Consider the following 24,607-nt stretch of genomic DNA (forward strand, 5'->3'; position numbering starts at 1 on the left):
CCAGAAGCACTGGATTTTCAACAGAGCCTCCCTTCTAACAGAAAAACAAAAACGGTGAAAACGAGGTTCTGTGATACTCGCTGTACTTTTCCAGGCTTCCATAGGCAATCCAATGTTTATCTACACGTATTTTGTTCACCATCTCTCTGTACTTTTTATCCTGGAAAAAAGACAGGCTCTCTCTATCCTGCAGATGAATGAGGCCTTTGATGTCATGCAAATGTTAGCTCTGGGCCAAATGCGTCTGATCCTGAAAGTATTACACGTAGAGAATTAGAGATTTAAATGCATTGACCATTTTTATTTTGCTATGCGGAAACATACATTCACCAGGGGCTGTGCGATGCAGTTGACAGTGAAATGGAGAATATATCTTCTTGAAGGCTATTTATAACTCAATGCTAAATAGTTTAATTACAGTGGAAATTCTGTACAGTTTAAGGCTTGGCTCTGAACTAGATTGTAAATATGGACCAGATTTGGAAATAAAACACTTTTTTCAAGTAAAAAAAGAAAATTAAAAAAAAAATACAAGGAAGGAGAAATGAAGAAAGGAAACAAAAGCAACTGAAGCCCAACGAGTTTTCCTGGAGTGAAGTTTCATCATTATGGTAAACTAACAAAAATACAGGTTTTCTTTCCAAAATAATGACATTTTACATATTTAGGACTCTTCAGGGTACCCTGGGAAGCTTTCCAGATTGAACACGGACCAAAGCAGATGACAGGGAAGAAATCACATTAATATGCTAAAATCAGTACTACCTTATAACGAATTAAATTAGATTACACAAAGCAGGATTGTGAGCATTAAATATTTCCAGAGAGTCATTACCGTTGATGGGTGAAAGTAATAAACCAGAGGAAACAAATAACAAGATTCAAGTTGTTTACTGAATAAACTCGGTTATTGGCACATCTAATCTGGGAAAAACCTGACACAGTGGACCTAGACAGCTTCTAGCAGTTGAGGGTAATCTTCGTTGATCTGTAAACAAAAGATTTGCCACCTAAGAAACTGCAATTTTGTTTAGACTTTAATCATCATCAGCTATGAAAGGCATGGACTGCTGTATGTGTTACATGAGATCACGGTTTCTATTGTTGGTTATGAACGTGCAGGTGGAGCCGAAAACGGAGACACGGTGTGAAAAGTAAAAATGCTGCTCTTTTTGTAACTGTATCGTTGCTTCATGCAATATCGGTTTAGTGGTGCTGATTCAGATTGCTTTATTATGGGAAGATCTCTCTGCCAGTGTCTTTATCAAATGGTCAAAGTCAGTTCTTCTGGATTGAAATTGTCCATGGGCAGATACAAGTCAGTGGGTTAGAAGAGGGAACGCCATATAGACTCTGTTTTTTCCTAATGGTTTGCATAACTGGCTTCGTGTGCAGCCTAGGTTATTCCTGTAGAAGAGAGATTTGATCAGTTACTCATTTGAAAATACATGAGAGTTTCCCTCAGACTGAAGTCAGGTGGCAAGTATCTTACAAGGTTATTAAATGCTCTTCTGGACAAGATACTATAAAACACCAGTGTATGTCATGGACAGGCTTCTTCTGAAATAACCTCATCATTACCCAAGTGGCTGACTGCACTGAAAAGAAACTTTTTCTTTTTTGCTTTCCTTCTTAACTTGAATATGATGAGTGATTTTTATATTCTTCCTTTGAGAGAGGCCACTTATCAATCTAGGTTTCTAAACCAATGTTAGAGAACTAACTTCCTTTACCCAGGGAGAGCATTTAAAAGATTTTTATTACATAACCAAGTGTGCAAGGAGCTGCATTCAGCATTCAAAGCCCTCCAAGCATGTTCAGTGTTCATCAAGTTCTCGCAGGTGGGTTAGTATGCATGACAAGTCTGAGTACACACAGGAGATGCTGTCTGCTTATGATGCTGGCCAAACAGCAGCTGGAAAGGCATGCGTTTCCTGAAGGAAAGCAGGACCACAAGACTGCATTTTTGCCTCCTCCTGAGACACAGTGCTACACTCTGGGGGAAAAAAAAACCCATCCCAAAGAACATAGGAAAATAGATGACATCCACAGTGAGAGTGAGTGGTTTGGTTTCAAATTGTAAAACGAAGCAAAACAAAAGCATAAACAGGCCAGAACCAAACACAGTTGAAGAGGATGCTAACAATGGCATAATGCTGGCATCAGAATGGGCATCATTTTATTTCCCTAGTTTTTGGAACACACAAATTGCACCTCTCAGAACAAAACCATATTAGAGCTGATTAGGCTACATGGCCAGTGAAATCCAACAAACATGACCTTTCAGACCTGGCTAATGAGAGGAGCATGGACTGAAAGGGAAGACATGCAGGACCATGCAAGCAGTCTCTGCTTTCTCTTTATCCTCTAACTGGCAGGGGGGACATCAAAAGTCCATAGTATGGAGCCTGTTAAATCTGAAACAAACCAGTATCCGCACACCAATTCTCCATCCTCTTGATATCCAGCCCTGCAAATGCCAGTGAGAGAAAAAGGAGAAACGGAGGAGGTGAGGGGAGGGAGAGAGGGAGGCCCCGGGCCACATGCCAGCCAAGGCCAAGCCTGGAGAAGCAGCACCCACCTCTTACCTGGGCTCAGTCTTCTCCATCCTCCGGGCTGATCTCTGTCTCTTTATGGACCACTACTTTGGTCACTGACATGTCAGGATGCTGCTCTTTGGCCTCTTTAATTGCCTGAGCCAGCGCCTATCCCCGGGAAATCACAGGAGGGCAGAGACAAAAAGGAGGTGGAACATGCATGGTCAGAGCAAGGAGGAGACTCATGAGCTAGATCTATCTACACAACTCACAAATGGAGTACAACGACTGCCAAGCGGCTTATACTTTGTGCGCTGGAAAGTTAATTCGGAAAACTGACTACAGGCTGGACTAGGAGGACGGCTCTGGGCAAAGTAGGGCCAGCTGGTGTTTCTCGAAGTTCCCTGCCAGGGTATCCACCCTCTCTCACGAGATACCTGGTCATGGTCAATGTCCGCGTCTCCAGTGATGACGATTCGCTTCTCAATCCTCGTCTCTGAAATGCCTCCTTTCACAGTCTGAAAGCAACAGACAAGTATTATGACGTTACCGTCCCTGTTGACTGGGGGAAATGGTAGAAAATGCTGACTCGGCTTTAAGTAGCTTCATTCATTCTTTAAAAGTGGACATGGACTCCTATGGCAGTTCTTTACAACTGTTAGTTTCAGAAGCAAAGACAGAATAGATTCCTTTGGGTTTGGCTGGCTGGTGTTTCTGAAATGTCTGTCATATGCGAAGCAATGGAGCTAAGTGCTACGCCAAGGGTGTTGAATGCATGTTCCTAAGCAGAACTCGGCAGGTGAGGATAGAGGCATCATAAACAGCAGCTGTGAGAGCTCCAAGGCAGTGCTTGGCATCCTGGTATTCATGCAGGTGCCTGCAGGTGCAGCACAACCTGGGGGTTCTGCACAGACACCTCCCTGGATCTGTTCCCAGTCCACTTACTTTGGTGATGTGGGTGGTGGTCGTGGTGCTGGTGGTTTCAGATGTGATGGTCTGCGCGCTCATGAGCACACCTGGCTCCAAGTCAGCACCGAGATCGACCTAAGCAAGCCAAGTGGGAGACACGACACATTACCTCTCCAGGATGCCTGCTCTGTTGCTTGAGGGCATGGTGATGACTTAGTTATCTGCACAATCACTGTGCTTCCCTGATAGCCCTGAGAGCTGCCACTGACTCTAGGCTGGACCAAACACGGCCGCTGTGAACTATCATTAAAACCAGGACTTCAAAAGATAAAAATATAAGAAAATCCTTCTTGGGAGGTCTCTGGTGGTCTAGCAGTTAGGATTAGATGCTTTTACTGCAGTGGTCCAGATTCAATCACTGGAAGAAGAACTGAGATCCTACAAGCTGTGCTGTGTGGCCAAATTAAAAGTAAAAAAAAAATTCTACCCAACCAATCCTAAAGAAATCAACCCTGAATAGTCACTGGAAAGACTGATGCTGAAGCTGAAGCTCCAATACTTTGGCCACCTGATGCAAAGAGCTGACGCATTGGAAAAGACCCCGATGCTGGGAAAGACTGAAGGCAGGAGGAGAAGGGGACGACAGAGGATGAGATAGTTGGATGACATCACTGATTCAACAGATGTTGAGTCTGAGTAAACTCCAGGAGAGAGTGGACAGGGAAGGACAGGGAAGCCTGGTGTGCTGTAGTCCATGGGGTTGCAGAGTTGGACACAACTTAGCAACTGAATCACCACCACCGCCTTATTTATGAGATTTATGTGGGATGTTTGTAGAGTATGTGGTACATAATAGGCTTACTAAATGGTCACTATTGTTCAAAACAACAAAAACACAAAAAAGCAGGACTTCAGAAGTGTAAGCAGGGGCCGGTGGAACTAGTGCTTTTCCTTATCAAAACAGTGAGGGAGATGAGATTTCTGAGCCTCTTTCTACATTTTGGCTTCCCTCATAGCTCAGTTGGTAAAGAATCCGCCTGTAATGCAGGAGACCCTGGTTCGATTCCTGGGTTGGGAAGATCTGCTGGAGAAGGGATAGGCTACCGACTCCAGTATTCTTGGGCTTCCCTTGTGGCTCAGCTGGTAAAGAATCCACCTGCAATGTGGGGAGACCTGGGTTCAATCCCTGGGTTGGAAACATCCCCTGGAGAAGGGAAAGGCTACTCAACTCCAGTATTCTTGCCTGGAGAATCCCATGGACAGAGGAGCCTGGCAGGTTACAACCCATGGGGTTACAAAGAGTTGGACATGACTGAGTAACACTTTCACTAATTACACGTAGGTGCACGAAGGCATGCATGGGGTGAAACAGGTGCCAGGGCTCTGGGCTTCATAGACTGTCTTACCTGTGCTGATTCATACGTTATGGTTTTTGTTTCTGTGTGAACTACCGGCACTTCCTTGGTAGAAATTTCTAGCTTTACTTCTCCTGGTGAAACGCTGCCAAAGCTGATGGTTTCTGTCTTCACAGTTGAAGACTACACCAATGGGAAGGAGGCAGAGTGGTTCTTAAATTTTGCACAGACACATATATTTTCCCCCTCCCCTCTTGGTGGCTATATAAGCACAGGTTAGTATGAAATAAATGTTTATGTTTTACATGGGGGTAAGTTGGGGAATGAGGCATACAACAGATATATGTGAGTCTCCCAGAATTCATATGGAATGTTCCAGGTAAAGGAAAACATTTTGAAGCAAATTGAAAAAACACCCACATTTTTATATTCCCTCTCTTCTATCTCAAGAACTAATTTTAATAGATTAAAAACCATAAATTAGCCTTTTATTATATAACTTCTTAGAGAAAAGGAGCAAGTAATAAGACATTGACCCACCCCTGCCTATATATACTTCTGAGATCTCAATAAAAGAAAAGAAAGAATAAACTCTAGCACTTGGTGCCTGGGCAAGCCTGGCTGTGGCCCTTCTGGATAAGTACACTGATCAGAAATAGATCCATCAAGTTTTCTAATATCTTGGCTGGCCATGCATCTCCCAGGTTTACTGCCAATTACATTAATTACAACAGTAAGAATCATTTCCTGGAACTGTAGATTATTAATCATCATTATCTATGTTTGCATGTGATCCCAAAGATGGAAACCAGCACGGAGACCCACAGTCGCCATGCAAGAAGGCAGTTAAGAGGAGAAACAAACTGCTCTTGGAAAAGGAAGAAAATTATCAACACGTAGCCCCGCCTTTACACTTAACTAAATTTTAGGGAGTTGCTTTAGTGCTACAAGGAATATTAACTATTAGTTACCTCAAAATGAGATTTTTGTTCCAAAGTTTCTGAAACGTGGATGGTTGCACTCTGCTCCTCCTCTGGCTCACAGGAAACAGTGGCCATTTCGTCCTGCTCCACAACAACTTTATCAGCCACCTCCCCTTTCTCCTCCTTTGCCCCCTCAGAAAGAGCTGAGCCCTCCTTCCCTTTTGTGCCAGAAGCATCAGCAGGTGCTGCCTGGGTCGCAGTGTCTGCATCATCTCCAGCTGCGTAACAAGCATCCCCGCTCGCATGCACATTCATCACATGTCTCTCCTCCACCAACACCGTTTCCTGCACAACCTTCTCCACACTAGGTGGCTGGGGTTGCTGGGCTGTTTCTGTCTCTGTATCGCTGGACTCCATCTTGACTTCTGTTTTCTGCATGGAAAAAAAAAATTGTGGTGTCAGTATGACTTTCCACCAAGCAAAGGTCAAAAGGCAAAAAAACCAAAAGAAGCCACTCACTGGGGTATCCGTGCTTATACCCAGAAGCACTTACAGAAAGTATAATTTAGCTTTCATTCCCCCCACCAGAATCTCTGATACCCCGAAACACACACTCAAACTTGTGCTGCTCCTCTGGGATGTTGCAAAAGAAAGAGTGCGGTATAAAATGCAATTTAAAAATCAAAACAAAACGAAAGCATGGGGGCACATGCCTATCAGTCTCGGCGGCTTCTTCAGACCTAACAGATGACGTAAGATGCTTTAAAAATTAAATGCTGTTAAAATGTGTCAGCAAGATTACTTTCTGAACATCTGAAGTATGTTCTTGTAATGGAACTGAAGACATGTGATGTATATGTGGGGAAGGCACAGAGGGGTGGAAGTGAAGACCCTCTCAGGTATTCAAGGCAAAGCCACCTGGATAGAAAACACACACACACACACATCAAAAAGGCATAAAGAAAAGGCAAAAAGGCAGAGCAGAGACACAGGGCATGGAAACAAACGGCCACCTGCACCCAGCTTTGAGAAGTGGAAGTGACCGCGCCTATGAACTCTGTCGGTTTTCTCGCGGACTCTAATAAGCTGAGGATTTCTGAGCCGTCCATGAGCTTTTCACCAGAGGTCTGTTTGGTCTGAGTGAACAGAGAAATGGAGAGTCAGGCACAGTGGTTGGGACACACGTGGGCATGTACACATTCACAGCCAGTGAGACACAACGGTGGGTGTAGGACCCAGGGTGAGGGATGGCGGGAGCTACAGAAAGGAGGGGAACTCAAAACAGCCAGTCATCAGGGTGAGCAGGGGCTCTGGTTCGGGAAAGCGGACAAGAGTTCCTGGGTTGGGGCGGTGCTGGGTGAAGCAGATCCTTTCCTGGCCCCGCAAGGCCGGCAGCACCACCCCACCTCGGGGACAAGAGCTGAAATAAAACGGCAGGTGTCTCAAGGTGCACGTCGGACCGCGTGGTGACTTTTAACCATGAAAACAACCAAAAAGCTTGGGTTGGCGGCTCTCAACATAAGCCAAACAGCCAGAGAAACGGAAAGGCTGGGGTGGAAGGGCTGCCTCTGCAAACAGTCATGCTGGAATCGGAAACGGCGGCCCGAAGGCGGCCCCGGTTACCACGACTCGGGATGCGGCCGACTTGGTGACGACATAACGGGCAGTGGCGACAGTGACGGCCGGTTCCTGCGAGTACCTCCACTCGGACAGGCTCTTCCTGCGGGGACCAAAGGGCCCCACCTTCAAGGCCTCAGCCTCGGGCTCCGCTCGGCCCAGTCGTGGGCCCTCCAGGCCAGCATCCCTCCTGGGCACCTGGGCTTTCCCCACAGCATCGTCCTCTGGGCTCTGCCGTCGGGACTCGGCTTCCTTGATGGGGGCCAGCGACTCCGACAGCCTCCGCTTCGGGGTGTGGACCTCGGCCCCTCTCCTGGCCCTGTCCTCGGCCACAGCTCCCAGGACCTCGAACTCGGCCAGGACGAGGGGGGTCTTTATGGACTCAGCCAGTCCCCGCTCCACAGTGGAGGGCGACAGTACCTTCTCGCCTTCTCTGCCTTTTCCGGTCATCGTGACAATTTTTCCTGACACGGTGTCATAGGACTTTCCGAGAGTGTATATCTTCTGCTTGTTCTCTTCCTTCAAGTGCATTTCTTGGGCCAAGTCTTCGAAGCTCTGCACTTTCACGGTGCTTGATCCTAAGAGGTCGGTGGGGATATCACCAGTTCTACTGCTCAAGGTCACCACCTTGTACGTCACAGTCTTTTTCGAATCACCATCAGCTACCTCAGTGGGCACTTTGTCTACAATAACCCAATCCTCTGTGCCCTATATTTGAAATATAAAAGCTAAATTAGAAATTCTGATGGTATTTCATTTCTAAAATAAGAATGCTCTAAAAAAGGCAATCTAGATGAGAGCTACACTCAGTCTGGGAGGTGAGTGTCCAGGGCAGGGGTTGTGATCTATTAATTACAGCTGCAATCTCTTCTCATCTGATAACTCTAGCCTTCAACTCAGAGTATGATCTATTGTAGACCTGCAATTTCAGATTTCTTGAAATATTTTAGTGGTAAATTTTGCAAGGAACATATCTGATCTTATACTCAATGTCTGGTCATTTTGTATTTCAAGATTATAAAACCTTTTTGAAGCTGTTGTACATGTTATTCAGCTTTACTTAGGTGGACACAGAAAAGACTGTTTTCCATGCGAAATAGAACACTGCACTTCACATCTGTTGTTCTCACAAAGTACGTGCCAGCATTTCCACAAACTTCTGTGAAAATCATTTTCCGTGTTTGTGAATTATATTTCCTTATATGGGTGCTGGAATCCACTCTAGCACTTATTATCCATAAATACTGAGTGCACTTGTGTTCCAGGTATGGTAATGAACTATTTCCCACCGTTAGCACATTGTTCAGAGCCTCTTAAAAAAATAGGCTATACTTGTCTGCACATTGTTCCGAACTTATTTACAACCAAAGTTCATTGTCTCAGGAGTTTCTTTGCCACTTTCCTTAGTGTTAGTTCCAAAAAGGCAGAAGAAATGGGAGTTATGAAACTTCTGTACTTGGGAAGCCTATGGAGAGGTTAGCAGGTGACTTAGTCTAACAGGTTACAGCGGGAAGAGAAACCAAGCCAAGAGCAGGGGAATGCCTTGCTTTACATCTTGATCTCGGATGTTTTTTACTTTCTTATTTATCCTTGCCTGAAAGCCTGAAGCTAAAATTGGAGGGGGCGGGGCTTAAGAAAGAAGATAACAGATCCATCTACAGACTGGTGCTGGATTAAATGAAATGAATTGAAAAGTAACCTCTAGGGTCGACGGGACAGTTTTCTGGAAAATGATTTGACAAGAGGTAAACACAGAGATTGCTGAGTCTCCTTCCTGAATTTTCTGTGTCACACTCTGCTAGTGGGAAAACCAGTAAAAGTTCAGAACTTTCAAAGTCAATCAAGGTCATCTGAATTACCATGGCTCTATGGGTGAGAGAGACAGCAAAAAGGCCCAGTAATATCATTACAAACTATAATCATAATGCTTCAATGACCAAACACAGACATAATCACTGAGAAGCAAAGGCCACAAAGAAATGATGGCTAATGGATAACTAAAATAGTAAGAAAATTCCCTATTTTCCCTCCCAGGAATCTAGGCAAAAATGATATACCTACCTTGGTGGCACGCAAGGTAAATTTTAAAAAGAAAGAAAAAACTAAAGATATTTGAATGACACTGAAATCTGAGGAGCAATTCCCTCTGATTCCTTAATGTTTGGTTTTTACCTGAGACTCAAAGAATGGAGAGCTTCCTTGCTGCAAAAATAGAACCTTTTCTGAAATCTCCCTTTCTTCTTCAGTCTGTTTGAATAAAGGGGGTTGGATGGGAGAGGAGGAAGCAGACAGTTTCCAAAAAAACAAGTTAGGAAGAGAGCTCTTTTCTTGTGCTACACATATAATAGTCATTCATTTTTTTTCCCCAGAAGAATTACTGTCTGTTAATTTGGAAAATTAATGTCAAAGTTGAATAATTATTTCCAAAGTGAAACAGATTATTCTGTGACTCTCTGGTGGTTTTAGAACTCAAACATTTCTCATTTCTACAAACATAGAACATGCAAGAGTGGAATAAAGGACTTCCTGGCGTCTCAATAGGTGTTTATATGGCTGTCATCTGCAATACTGTAGAAATGAGTATTCCAATGAAAATGCTACGATTAAAAAAAATAAGTTGGGAATAAATCCTCATTTCCATTTCTGACAAATTCTTCATCACATTCTGCACTGAAGAGCTGCCTGACGCAGAGGAAGGGAATATGGATCATTGTATTCCCTACTAATCTGAAATACCCAGCCTAGCTTGAGGTCTTTATTCTACAAATAAACATAAAATATACTCAAGATTATAGCTTTATTTGAACTTTTATAACATGGTGAGTAATTCTGAAAAGTCAGCTTCAGAATATCTTGGTGAAGAATTAAGTACTTCAAATCGTACTCGTCTTTAACATATAAACTTAAGAAAAACACTGCATTATGTCATGTTAAAATAGGTATTTTCCTTTCATCTATTTTAATTTCTTTCTTTAGTATTAAAAATGTATAATTCAAGGGACAATACAATAATTACTGAGCCTGTCTCTCTGTACAGGCTAATAAAACTAATAAAACTCCACAGAATAGTGATAGAAAGGACATTTTGGTGAAGCAATTTAAAAATAGTAACAGAGTTCAGAGTATCAAGATGAATGGAACTTTGAAAATAAACCTTCTTGCTGTTTGTTAAACAGTATAATTTTATCAGAGGTATTTAAAATTCCTGTGTATGTGTTTACAAAGCTTTCAGTACTCTATTTAATCATTTTCCTGCAAAAGGTTATAGAGGAGCATCTGGAGTGTTCTTTAGAAGGGCCTGCTGACAGATTCTGATAGCACTGCTCTCAGATGCTCCTTTTAAATAAGGAACAAAGAAGACGTTTTGAAGGGGAAAAAAAATTCTGTCCTGCCCCATTTTGGAGAAAGATATTGGAAGAGACAAACTGTACCCTGTGGAATCATTAAATGTGGATTTATGCTTTAAACTTTCAATCAGAGCCTCTTTTTCCAACAGAAATAAGAAACAGGAAGGAAAGGTTGAAATTATAGGTACTTTTCAGAATACCAAGACTAGGCTTCTAATTATAATCACTGAGCCAAATGTTTTTCCTAGGATGAAAGCTTAAAAAAAAGACCCAGCAGCAGGAAAACAGTGGTTTTCAGCATATCCTGTTATCTGACATCAACTAATTTTAACAACGTCTGTGTCTGTAATTGAAAATGTCCACATGGTCCGCACTCAGAACTGTGCATACCCTGTAACAGAAAAGGGTAACATGAGGGGACAAATGTTACCATTAATGCTATGCATGATCGACTCCAACCCAGTGAGTTTGACTAAAGAGAAGTGAAGAGGTATTGATAAAGAAAAGCTAATGATTGAGACCTTTACTAGGGGTTAAGACACAGTCTGCCTGCAATGCGGGAGACCAGGGTTTGATCCCTGGGTAGGGAAGATCCCCTGGAGAAGGAAACGGTAACCCACTCCAGTACTCTTGCCTGGAAAATCCCATGGATGGAAGGGCCTGGTGGGATATAATCCATGGGGTCTGAAAGAGTCGAATCCAACTGAGTGACTTCACTTTCAAGACAGAGTCAGATGCACACTCTATTTCATTTAGTTACTTAAACATTCATGTCTATGTCATAATTGGGACACAAGGCCCTATAGTGGCCTGCAAAATTCACAGAGCTGTTACTCGCTCATAAGGGTCTCTATAGAGCTGTGACTTTCATTTCTGCTTGGGTTGAGGGTTCTCAAATTTGGTTGTGCATTACAATTCTGTGGAGAGCTTTTAAGTAAGAGTAATGTGTGAGGTGCACCTCTGATTAAATCAGACTCTGATGCAGAACCCAGGTATCAGTAGTTTAAAAGTCTTGTAGGTGATTGTAATATGCATCCAGAGTTGCACCCCAAAGTCAAAATGCAAAGTCACAGAAGTCAGATTCAGATAATAAAGATGATTCTCTCTAGCATGTATAGATGATCCATGGTGAATGGATTTTTTTTTTTGTGCCCAATTTAAGGGCCATCTGAGACCTGAATAGCAAAAGTAAACTTGGACAAGAAAGCAGAAAAATGCATAAAGAGAGCTGATTCTAGGTATTCATGACAATTATGGTCTATAAAGTTGCCATGAACACTGAATCAGTGAACACTGGACTAGTGAATGCTGAACCATGGCTCCTAGGGGAAAGACTGGGTCAGGTTCCTGGGTGCCTCTGGTCATGAAATTTTCATCAACTAATCAATGCATAACCTTGTTTTATGTGTGTTTTTGTTTAAAGACCACTTCTTTAATATATATTATTGATCCATTAACATCGAACTTACAGTCAGCAGTACTGTAACTTAATCCTGAACAAAGCTTACCTAACACACATATTTTCCTATAAGGCATATCACAGCCTTCCTGTACTTGGGAATACTAGAGAGCACTTCAGTGCTGTGCCTGGAGGTCATTTTAGACAGTGAAAATCACCAACAAGAACATAAAAAAGCAGAAACGTGGCATTCAACAGGCTATGGAAAGGATGCGTGCTTACAGTATCAGACCTGAGACTTGTTACCTGTTGAGCCTTATCTGAGGATGCCTTGAGCAACTGTTTATCTTTTAACCACTTTGCACCTGTCTGCAAATTATCATGAAAATGTTTAGTATTTTAGGATTACAATAAATTTCAGTGAATAGGTGAAATGTGCACAATCTGGAATCCATGAATAGGGAGGGTTGATTGTGCTAAGCTTATATATCAGTAAAACTGCCTGCCACCTTAGAAAAGGGGACAGCACTGGCAATGTATACGTGTTAGCCTGTATTGCACTGTGGTTAGAATGTGGAAATTCTCAGTATTCATATAACCATGAAGGAATATTCCCCTGGTGGCTCAGACGGTAAAGAATCTGCCTACAATGTGGGAGACCAGAGTTCAATCCCTAGGTCAGGAAGATCCCCTGGAGATGGAAATGGCAACCCACTCCAGTATTCTTGCCTGGAAAATTTCATGGATCAAGAAATCAGGCGGGCTACAGTCCATGGGGTCGCAAAGGGTCGGACCCAACTGAGCCACTAACACTTTCACTATTCCCCTGATATGGACTAGGCCTGTGACTGCATCACAAAAAGGCTGCCATGGGACATATCTGTGGACAGAAGATGTACCTGACACCCTTCACATCTCATCCATCTACCTTCCATTCCATGGGCTCTATGCGCAGGTTTGTCTGTTTTACAAAGTTCAGGAGGATTTGCTATCATTTGCTTCTTTGGGACATTATGGCCTCTTGTCTACTACGAACTCAAACATTTGAAATGCGAAACAACTGGCAATAAAATTCACACTTTACATTAAACATACATTATATTCTAAGAATATGATCCCATTACTAACTCATTTTATTTCCAACCCCTAATTTGCTTAATTGTTCATAAATTGGTAGCAAAATAGATTTACTTAGGGTTCGACCACCATAGATAAAGAAAAAAGATGGTTCATTAAAAATCAGGGGTCATTATATTATCTTTCCAAAACAACACTGTATCACTGAGATTGCCAAAAAAAAAAAAAAAAAAAAAAAATCCAACTAAGCTTGGGGTCACTAAATCAAAGTTCCTTTACCCTTCTGACACAAATTGTATTACTTTGAGATGTCACTTTAAAAAATTAAGTTAAATACCTTTTAGAAATAATTAGACCTCTTTTTAAAACTGGCCAATTACTGTTTAATTAAAGTGAGATACATTAAACGAACGGGTAAAATCAAATGAGTAATTTATCTAGAAAAATACCTCGCCTCTAAGATGAATATCTTCTGTTTACGTGTTTTTAAACAAATATGCTTTGCATATGCCTAGCTGGCTGGGAGAATACAATTATCTTTTGTGCTTTTCACACAACCAATAATGAAAGCCATGTTAAGTTTGAATATAGAAATGAAGAAGAATTTAAAGGATAAGAACTTGCAGGGTAGTTCTTAGGGCTGTCTTCGGGGCCCTCAAATGAGTGTAAACTGGGTGTCATCCTACTGGGGAGGAGTGTTAGATCAAAGGCCCCAGGGCAAGAGAAGTGGGCACAGCCCTGACTGCCCAGCCCAGGAAGGACCACTCTTCTGGGACTTGAGGCTACTTAGAGCTGCTTTCTCAGAGCCCCTTTGATAACAGAGTTGATAACCCTGTTTTTAAGAAGCTCTTCTTTACATCCAGCAAGTCTTCATCTAACAGACACTTAAACGCAGTTACTAAATCAGTTGCTGATGCCTGGGCTATGGAAACCAAGCACTTGCTCTTCTGCAGAGGATGTGTTTCCTCCATCCTTTAATCCTTTAGTAGAAAAAAATCCTTTCTAGGTCTATTGTAGTTTCTCTGCATCAACAAGGACAAGGCAAGGACATGCAGCCATATCCATGTCAAGTTCAGTATTTCCAACCATCACCTCTTCAAGTCATCAAAGTTCTTTGGATTTATCAATGGGCTTCCCTGGTAGCTCAGGCGGTGAAGAATCTGCCTGCAATGCAGGAGATACGGGTTCGATCCCTGGGTCAGGAAGATCACCTGGAGGAGGGAATGTCAACCCATTCCAGTTTTCTTGCCTGGAGAATCCCATGGACAGAGGAGCCTGGTGGGATCATCAATGCTATTCTCTAAGAATTAGAGGATTTAATAAGTGAAAAAATTTTATTTTACTAGTCTAATGGCCTAGACTTCTACAGTTCCTGGTTTATTATCACCACTCTAACTTTTCCAAGCAAACTACCTGAACCTCCATTCAGAGAGCCTGCTACCTCCCAAGTCCTTAAGTGACAGCAGAGGAAGAGAGGCTTGACATTTTCAGTGGCAATTTATTTTGTGCTTTTGTAACTTAATCCAGTATCGGTCATCTTCAGAGCCAATGTGTCCTTCCTTATTTCCAGCCCTTATAGAAATAGGGTAAGCTATATGTAGAATAGCTACTGGGAAGTTACTGTAAAACACAGGGAGCTCCTGGTGCTCTGTGGCAACTTAGAGTGGTGGGATGGGGTAGGGTGTGGAAGGGAGGCTCAAAAGGGAGGGGCTGTATGTATTGTTATGGCTGATTCACACTGTTGTATGGCAGAAACCAATGCAACATTACAAAGCAATTATCCTCCAATTAAAAATGCCCCATAAAATTAATAAGAAAAAAAGAAATAGGGTAAATCAAACTTGATCAATGATGATAAAACTAATCTGACCATAACTCATGAATGACAGTCTTACTAATGCAGGAACTAAAATATTTAAATCAATCTGGAAAATCTGAAACTTTTTGTGGTGAAACTCTAAACAATCTGAATGAAACTTGCAATGCAGGAGACCTGGTTTGATTCCTGGGTTCGAGTCCTGGGTTGGGAAGATCCCCTGGAGAAGGAAATGGCAATCCATTCCAGTATTCTTGGCTGGAAAATCCCATGGATAGAGGAACCTGGTGGGCTACAGTCCATGGGGTCGCAAGAGTCAGACACGACTTAGTGACTAAACCACCACCACCACCAATGGTACAAGAATATTTTGGTCACCGGACTTTTCATTTATTCTGCATAAAAAGGCCCTTTTCAAAATGACTGAAATGGAGATAACACCTTGTCATTTTTTAAAAAGTGGGACTGGAACTGTCAAGAAAGTCATGATTGTGGTCACTTTAGATAAATAGCTTTCAAAGGAAGTTTAGAAAATGACTAATATCTAAGCATTGCATATAGACTCCTGCTTAAAAAGGAGTTTTCTACCATAAAGACCTAAGTTTTAATTTTATTCTGTTCTATCCCATCTTCCTGGACAAATGTCTTTCAAGAAAGGAATCTTGGTAAGAAAGAAGTTAATCAATGTGATGCTAGAAAGAAGTTGATTTTTAAAATGACTTCTTTTGACAGACAGACAAAGAAAGATGACGTGTTTGCTAGTCTACAGTCAGATTAGTACCACTGCCGCTCTGGGTCCTACATCGGGGCGCCTTGAAGTCACACCAGCTGAATCTTCTCGCTGAACATTTAAAGAGAGTATTCGTTCTATGTGGAAAGCTCTTACTCAAAAAGACCTCTGGTGTTTACTTTCCCTCTTAAAAATCAAATAAAAACTGATTATAAATCATAATATAAATGCTTATATATATAAATCAGTTAAAATAACCAGTTTTTAAAAACTGCATATATATATGTTATAAACAAAAATCTGGCCCTTACTTTCCCTTTTAAAAATGAAATAAAAACTGATTATAAATCATAATATAAATGTTTATATATGTCAGTTAAAATAACCGGTTTTTAAAAAACTATATGTATATATATGTTATAAATAAAAATCAAATACCAGTAAAAGGCTGGTATAGTATTCCCAGAGGAATATGTCCTGAAATGTTATCAACTCCAGAACAATGTTCAGTCAAACATCAGACCATCTCAACAGGCCTCATCTTGCAAGTGATGAGAAACAGTTATGGGCCTTCAGGGCATTTCTTCAGGCAGCGAAAGTACATTCAGAAAAAGTGACAGTGAGTTAATTCATACAATAGGTCAGTCTCTTAGCTGTGCAATCTAGAACAAGCAGCCCTGCACCAGAGTGTCCTTCCAAGGCGCCATGGGATGAGACTACTCACTCCCTGGCCACCCAACCATTTACAGGTTATACACAGACAAGGGGTGAGAGTCTATACTCAGAAGTCTTCCAGATCCCTTCCCTGAAGACCCTGTAGGGGAGCGACACTAGTGAACAGAAGACGAGTGCAACCTGATGCCTGAATACCGACCTCTTCGGGTACCAGCGGCTCGATCATGGGTGCATCCTCCTGCCGGGCGGCTAGTCGCACGGGGGAGGTGGAAAGCCTCTTTTCCCACTCGTTTGTGATGGCAGTGTCTGTGGAGGTTTCTAAAAAGGTTCTTTTCAGCTCACTAATATTGGTCTGATGTTTCATCAGGTCGTCTTGGGTTTTATCTAGCTCCTATATTCAGAACATAGAGAATCCAACAGTCAACGTTTTACACTTGATTTCCTTTCCGCACGTGCTCGCTCTCTTTTTAAAAGTAAGGTCGTTATCTCATTAGTAGTCAAAAAAAAAAAAAAAATTCTGATCAGGGTTCATGACACTACCACAAACACTCTGGTGAAAATGTGATATTTCCAAGGAAAAGCGAGGGAAAACAAAATCTACATCACACAAGCATAAAAATCAAAAGTTTCAAAGGTCAACTGTAAAGAGTGTAATTCACACGGAACCAGAGAATTAAAATAAATACACACACAGGAAAGGGGATCTACATCTGGGGAGATAGGAAGGAATCAAAGGAAGCAGAGAAGTCAACCGCACATAGTCACAGGTGAGAACACACCCTTCATGCATCATGGTACGAGCCCACAGGTGTGCCCCTGGAGGAATACCAACACACACGAGCATGCACTGGTATATACCAATACCAACCTCTAACATAAGATTACTATGTTTGACATACACATTTTCACCCTTTATTCGCTTAATCAGACTATTCTGAAAAAAGTGGAAAAGAAAGGAAAGGTAAGGGACATGATAAGTCACGAAAACAAGTGCCACCCTGCGCACGGCATCAACACACGGTCACCGCCACGGAGCATGCTGGAAGATCTGAACACTGGAGACCAACAGTGACTTATCGCACGCTGCTTTTTTTTTTTTGGCTTTTGTTCCATTTTGAGTTTCTACCTGTGCCTTGAGCTCTGCATCTTCCTCCTGGTCCGACTGCCAGCATCAAGAAAGAGTGGGAGATAAAGTCTTACCATGCCATCGACTCTGAGATGGAAGGATGGGGTCTAGATAAGCCAGCTACGCGGGGACACTTGTCTACGCTTACATTGGAGGACATTTCTTTCTTATATGTGAACCACAATGTTCTCTTATGAATTATGAAGCTTAATAAGATGATGAAAGCAAAGGACTCCTTGCTCGGTGGGTCTTGGACGCTTCAACCTGGAGACTGCCAAGAATGACAAGCATACACCCTGCGTGGGAGGTGACAGCTAGGACTTGACGGGTTGTCCTTACATTAGAAACGGTTCAGGAAGTGTGAGAGGCCACATCAAAATTAAAATTCACCAAACGGCTATGAATACCCAATGATGAGTGCTCTCTCTGAGTCAATTTTTACCATAATCCTATGAGGTTGGCTATTATGATCCCCAATTTGTAGACTAGAGAAGGCACAAAGAACTTAACACAAAGGTTCTCACATTCAAACATTTCTTTAAACCTTGAATTTGTTAAGCCCACATACTTTTAAACAAATTTAGGAAGAGGAGAAGGCTGATATCAGGTAACTAAGAAAATTGAAATAAATAAGTAAGTAATCCTCCGTCAAGTCCAAAATCAACCACAAGAGGAGGTCCAGAGTGAAGTTATGGATGAGAAGCAGGTGATACTGGAGCAGGCTGCCTTCAAGATGAGTCTGTCTGGTTTCAATGGGGACTAGACTGTCTAACCTGAACGCCCCACTCTGCACTACTGTTACAACCAGCTCCAGAAAAAAGAAGAGGGAGTATTTATAAAAAGCGTTAGAGGGCTGGTGGCATGCTGACTCTACAGTGGTGGTGGGTTCATAGCTCTTCGTTTTATTTTTAAAATGCATAATCTATCTATGTTACATGTCTTCACTTGCATGCTTCAAATGTAATACAAACAAATTTTAAAACTGCTAGAAAATTTAAAGTTGTATCAGTAAAATATTTTTCATTTATAGCATACGTTAGGATTACAATGAAATGTGTTGAATGTATCAGTAGCTACCTGTAACTAATTCTCACAAAATTAAGATGCAATTGGGATATTTGGCATAGAAAATGATTATACTGTAATCAGTTTATATGTGACTGCCTCAAAGAAACTGCTAATAATTCTCCAGCATTATCTTTAAATTAACAAATGATTATTTCCAAGCTTTGAATTGAATTCTGGCATTTCCAAAGGAAAAAAACAATTAAACTCCATTTTGAAATGTTTTCCTGAGCATATTTTCAATGAAATGATGTGTAAATACTACTTATTTTTACTTCTTCCTAAATACCTAACTAGAAACTATTATGATTGGATAATGTAAAAAACAACCTAATGTAAACACTACAGCAAAGTGAAAAATAAGTTCTGTTAGCACTTTAGGAAATGAACATCTTGATTTCCATTACTAGAAATAAATATTGTTTTTTTACAGATATCTTAATTAGTTGCTGATAGAGATTTAAAAAACAAGCCATATACATATTTAATGAACCCTAAAAATTAATAAAGTTAAATAATAGCACAGTTTCTCTCCTATCACTGGTCAATATGATAATTTTTCTTTTTTCCCATAAAGTACTAACAGTAATTTGCTAATTTTCTCTTCCCTGGGGAATTCATTTCTTTTGAGTAACCTAGACTATATCCAGCCTACAAAAAATGAGTTAAGAGAAGTATTATAATTTTAATAAGCATTCTGACCATTTAGGATTTTAAAATGTATTTGTATTCAGTCAACAAGCTACTTAAATTAATTGTGACCGTCCCCCCATATTTTTCCCCTCCTATTATGGCTATCATACTTAAACTTGTGGGTTAAGGGAATACATTTTTTAAAATGTATTATCAGTTTAGCCAAGAGTTCTCAAAATGCAACCCCACAACCGACAGAGTCACTGTCACCTGGGAATTTGTTAGAAATGTAAATTCTTAAGCCTACCCCAGACCTTCTTCTGAACGCGAACAGAAAACTCTAGGTGACTCTGATGCAGGCCAGAGTTTAAGAACCAGCAGTCTAGGCGGCAGAATATTTTAAACTCCCATTATTAAGGTAGCATTTCTCTCCACTCTAAATGCCAAAATGCTAAATGCAAGCTGCTAATAAACACAGAGCTAGCCCTCAGAGCATTTTCATCAGGCAACCGGCCGAGCCCTTCAGTTAGAGTACCAACCTCAGTAGCGGTGGTTTCCCCATCAGCTGCCGTGTCTGTGCGCTCACTGTCCGTCTGTGGATGGCAGAGGTGATCAGGTTCCAGGAGAAAGGCAGGAAGAGAAAACAAATCATCTGGTCAAAGCGGGTATGTCCAGGTCCGAGAGCCCAGTCCCTTTCTCTGTGCCCTGTAAAATTGCACTACCTTCCCACAAGAATGCAGGTGCAAACAAAAGCCAAAGGAAGGCCAGAGCCAGGTTCCATCAGCAGAGACACTCGGAGGAAGACCAGCAGCACACGGCCCGCCTGAACCGCAGGACGTGCGTCAGCCAGGGTGCCATGTCTGCTGCTGCGTCATTCTCCCGCCCTTTTAACAGAAACCCCAAGAAAGACCTAAAACTGTTAAATGCAAATAAAATTGCAATTTATATATTTTTAAAAAATTCTAGTGCAATAGGTCACAATTGAAAGGTAAATAAACAAGTACATTTAAATAAAAAGCTACCGTAATAGTCACTGGACTTTCAGCCCCTCATTTTTTATATCATTTTGATAATTTACATTCCTCTAAGACCATCAGACTATCTGCATTACCCTTTAATTATGAAAAGCACATGCCAGTGACTCCGGCCTATGTTTTACGTATGGAAAGTGTGACTTAACTTGCAAGCAGCATTGGTAACTAGATATTTTTAAGACTACATATTGTTTACTTTGTCCCACCCTCCAATAGAAAGAGGTATATAAAAGTATGGAATTTGAATATCTTGTTCCAAAATAAACATTCAAATGAAGCAAATAATAATCATAGTGATGAAAAATAAGGAGAGAGGGAGGGAGAGAGACATTTAGTTGGAAACAAATAAAACAAAGCACAGCATTTTACAGAGCCTAGGTTTTCACAAGAGAATTACAATAGGAATTTCAGGACTGACTTTTAATCTGTTTTATAGATGTTTATGATTTAGAACAAACACTTTTATTAATTTTTTTTTCTGGAGGAGAGAAGAGCCACGGCCATTGAAATGGAGACCTAAACATCTCACATAATATCAACTGACCTTCCCTTCGAAACTAGCAACTATTAAAATTCCCTTGAATGAAGCTGTGTGATTAATAATTTGTAAACGACAATCAAAACTCAGGGTTCTAAGGTTGCAGACCTTTCACTGCAAAGACCATGGGTTATCAAGAGGGAGGGCTGGGGCACGGTTAAGTTTACACAAATCTTGGCTGGCTTGACTTTTTGACCTGCTCCTAAGTTTTCAATTCCTATATTCCTGAAAGAAAAGAACTGTCAGCTCACGCTTGCCCTGGGCACCTGAGTCTCCATCCTGGCAACATGCTCCCGTGCCTAAGCGGGGCAGGAAACCCTTTCCAATAGGTTGGTAAAGAAACCACACTGACAGCTGTCATGACCTAACCATCTTGGCAACACCTGGCGGTGGGTGGCTATTAATTCTCTTATCAGGTGATCCCTGCTGGCGCATTAGCATGGCTTCAACTGACAGTCTAGGGCATGGCCAGTCTGATTTAAGAAGACAGAGGCAGGTTGTTGTTGAAAGGTACGGAACAACTCAAGGAAACCTTAGGCTTTCAAGAACAAGTAAGAATGACTTAGTTCAGAGGGCTAACTAGTTGTGTCAAAGGCCTCGAACGTTCTTCAAAGTATTTCTCTTCCCCCTTATGTTACTCCCCCTATGCCTTTAGAATTCACTTCAGCAGCATTCCAAGCATCTTGGCACTGGAATTAGCACCACAGTTAATAATAAGAGGGAGGGGTCTCATGTCAGAATGACACCAGCTCTAATTCTTGCTATTTAACTCTGCGGTATGAGGTGAATGTTTCATATTTTAATTCCCATTTCCTTCTTGGAAAATGGGGAAATTAATAGCCCTAACTGTATCAGGTAATTGATACTAAGCCTTTATATATTACCCGACACACACAGAGCTAAAAATCCCTATGAAATCTTAAATATTGCTACGAATATAATACTGGGTTGGCCAAAAAGTTTGTTTGAGTTTTTCTGTAACATGCTATGGAAAAATCTGAACAAACCTTTTGGCCAACCCAATGTTTCACAATTATTGCTGTTATTTTTCCTAGGTATACACAAATAAATAGTAGCTTAGGCCACATCTAAGCTCCTTTAAATTTCTACTTAGAACCTAGTCAGTCAGTCATTCAACAAACATAGTACCTGATCAATAAACAATTAAAGACTGAAGTCATAAAGGCTGAATAAAACAACTTTTATAGCAACTGTTTAGAGAAGGAAATGGCAAGCCACTCTACTATTCTTGCCTGGAGAATCCCATGGACAGAGGAGCCTGGTGAGCTACAGTTCATGGGGTTGCCAAGAGCTGGACACGACTGACCAACTGAGCATGACTAAGTAAAACTGCAAAGTGTGTGGTGCACCATCGACTATCATATGATATGTTTACACAATTTAAAATGTTAAATCAGGTGACCAATCTTTTCCTCCAGATTTAATCCATTTCCTTTTTTTGGCATCATCAAAAAATTCTTCACAAGTTGACACACAATTTATGGTGAACTAGGTTCATCTTATATCTTTTGAGAGATGGAGATGATTTAGTATTCAGCCCCTCCTTATTTGAGCCAAATTCTAGAAGGACAAAAGAAAAAACTGGCCAACTGCTCTACAGTTTGAAAGGCTTACAACTCTCTACACTGGATTTCACTCTTGAGAAGGTCTGGGACTAATGAAGCCACGGCCACACGCGACAAATGTAAGCAGGGATGTCAAAATATTTAAAAAGCGTTCCAGTCATTAGTGATTTTGCAAAACGAAAGTGACAGAGCTGAACTGTATGTTACAAAGTCACCCGGTTTTGCTGCCAAAGTGCTTGAGGCCCAGGGAAGAAAACAGGCCGTGCCAACAAATGGTGAGTTTTTTTTTTTTTTTTTTTTAACGGAATGACCTACATCTGAGTATTCTAGCTCAGCTTGAACCAGAGCACATAGCTCTTAACATTTGGGGTTAAGAGGCGACACTGAACAGATGGCCAAATACAAGGTCATGTGGCAGGAGGCTGTCATGGGTGGCCGGGAAGGCTGCCGAGGCCAGAGCTGGTTCACAGTCTCAGGGGTTTGCAGGAACAAGGAGGGTTTATGACACGCCAGCCACGCTGCCACCAGCTTGCGAGGACTAAGTGCTGTGATTTGTTTTGCTGATGTAACGCAGACATGCCCAAGTGGAACATTAATTTTCATGCACTGATTACAACAAGATGTATACCCTGGATTAGGCACAAGATCTGTGTGGTTGGCTACATAGAAGTTCAGTTATTTAACAATGCAGAAGAACATAAAATGGCAATCTTTTTGCCTTCTGTGAGCTGGATGACTAACTCCATTGCTAAAGGAATAGATGATGTCCAGGTTGGAAACCAGTTAATAGTACAAACAGCTTCTGTAGAAGATACTGTGTTCTTAAAAGGCTATACGTTTAGACCTACATTGTTTGATAATGCTTCTACTGTGAGAAACAGATATTTAAGCCTAGGATTTAGAGCGGTTTTTCTCTTAAAATATTTTCCATGTGTGAAAATAGTTCTATAACAGATAAGATTTGGATCGAAGTCATATAAAGGGTTCTTAGGCAATATCAGATTGAAAGACTAAACTTTTCTTTAGAACATCTCTCAGATCATTACCATTTTTTCCCTGCTGCTGCAAAGAAATGGTCATAATACCACTAAATATAGATGCTTACGCACCTCGCAATGCTATACACTCACAGGTGTGCTGGAATTATCATTCTAGCTGAGCACAGACCTGAATAGACTTTCTTTCCTTTTTAAAGTGCTGCTTTGTGATTTTTTTTTTAAACTGCTAGGTGTATCGAGTTTGTCTCCTGCCACAAAACCCTTGTTTTGTGGGGAGAGAATTGCTGGAGGAGCTGGGGGCAGGTGTAGGTGGGGGCGGGGGAGGAGGGGTGTCAGCCAGAGGCCTTTTGGCAGCTTCTGTACTTTTCCCTGGCGTCTATTGAAGGCTGCACAAAGGGAAACCGCTGGGCTGTTCACATGCCAGTACAGTGGTGGGAAGGGGAGCAATTAAAAGGAAAAACTACCAGCTACCACGTCACCTCCCCCAGTGGCTTGGATGAGGGATGGGGGTCAGCCCGCTTTCAGGTATGGAGGTGGAAGGCTCAAGTCCTTTCCTGGCTGCCAGCCCCAGAGGCTCACCTACTAGACTGTCCCCATGTGGGTGGATCTGGGGCTCATGCTGGCCTGACAGCATGCTTGCCTCCCAATACCTGATCTGGCATTGCTGGTGCTCAAGGAATTTCAGCCCATTTTTATGGTGTATAGAAACCTAAAATGAGTCTCTCCCCAACTATGTTTGAAAACCGCTGTTTTCAACTTCAGCTCTTTCTGCTCCTGTTTCTGACCCTGCCAATGACTAATGTCACTGGGTGTTTTAAATGGCTCCAGACTGTCTTTCTGACTCAACACAACCACAGGATTGGACTTTCCTCCGGGAGTCACAAGGACAGTCTGGCAATGACCGTCAAAGAGTGGTGGGGGCATTTCAGAACCTCCAGGGAGGAGAGGGAGGTGCTCACAACCTTGGAAAGCCACCCTGGTGGTGATGCACCCTTGAGGGCGGTGCCCTTTCCCCGCACCTGGGGCATCCTTTACCGGGTGCGTATCAGCACAGAGCATCAATGCATCAGGACACGTTTTGGTACCTCACCTCATCTAGCTGAAAAGTTACTTTATCTGTCTTCTGTGTCCTTTCCTTCACTGAACGGTAACTAAACAGAGCCTTTTATTTGCCCCTGAGTTCCTACAGAGCACATGGGTTATTTATGTATGATTGCCTCGTGGCTGAGTCCTTTCCCACTC

At 41.8% G+C, this 24,607-nt stretch overlaps 1 protein-coding gene across 1 annotated transcript in view; it reads right to left on the reverse strand.

The window, feature by feature from the left end:
* Nucleotides 1-469: 469 nt before the first annotated feature.
* EPB41L3 (erythrocyte membrane protein band 4.1 like 3) overlaps nt 470-24,607 on the reverse strand; it is a 91,736-nt gene continuing 67,598 nt past the window's right edge. Inside the window, exons 13-22 of the mRNA XM_068993849.1 lie at nt 19,749-19,802; nt 17,512-17,547; nt 16,585-16,776; nt 6,738-6,860; nt 5,773-6,156; nt 4,853-4,984; nt 3,483-3,581; nt 2,975-3,055; nt 2,589-2,705; nt 470-1,407 (exon numbers count right to left, since the gene is read on the reverse strand). Of these exons, the coding sequence (XP_068849950.1) occupies nt 2,595-2,705; nt 2,975-3,055; nt 3,483-3,581; nt 4,853-4,984; nt 5,773-6,156; nt 6,738-6,860; nt 16,585-16,776; nt 17,512-17,547; nt 19,749-19,802 (1,212 nt within the window). The 3' untranslated portion in view covers nt 470-1,407; nt 2,589-2,594. The remainder of the gene's footprint in view (nt 1,408-2,588; nt 2,706-2,974; nt 3,056-3,482; nt 3,582-4,852; nt 4,985-5,772; nt 6,157-6,737; nt 6,861-16,584; nt 16,777-17,511; nt 17,548-19,748; nt 19,803-24,607) is intronic.

This window comes from Capricornis sumatraensis, chromosome 21 (genome assembly GCF_032405125.1).
Source record: "Capricornis sumatraensis isolate serow.1 chromosome 21, serow.2, whole genome shotgun sequence".
NCBI classification, from domain to species: domain Eukaryota; kingdom Metazoa; phylum Chordata; class Mammalia; order Artiodactyla; family Bovidae; genus Capricornis; species Capricornis sumatraensis.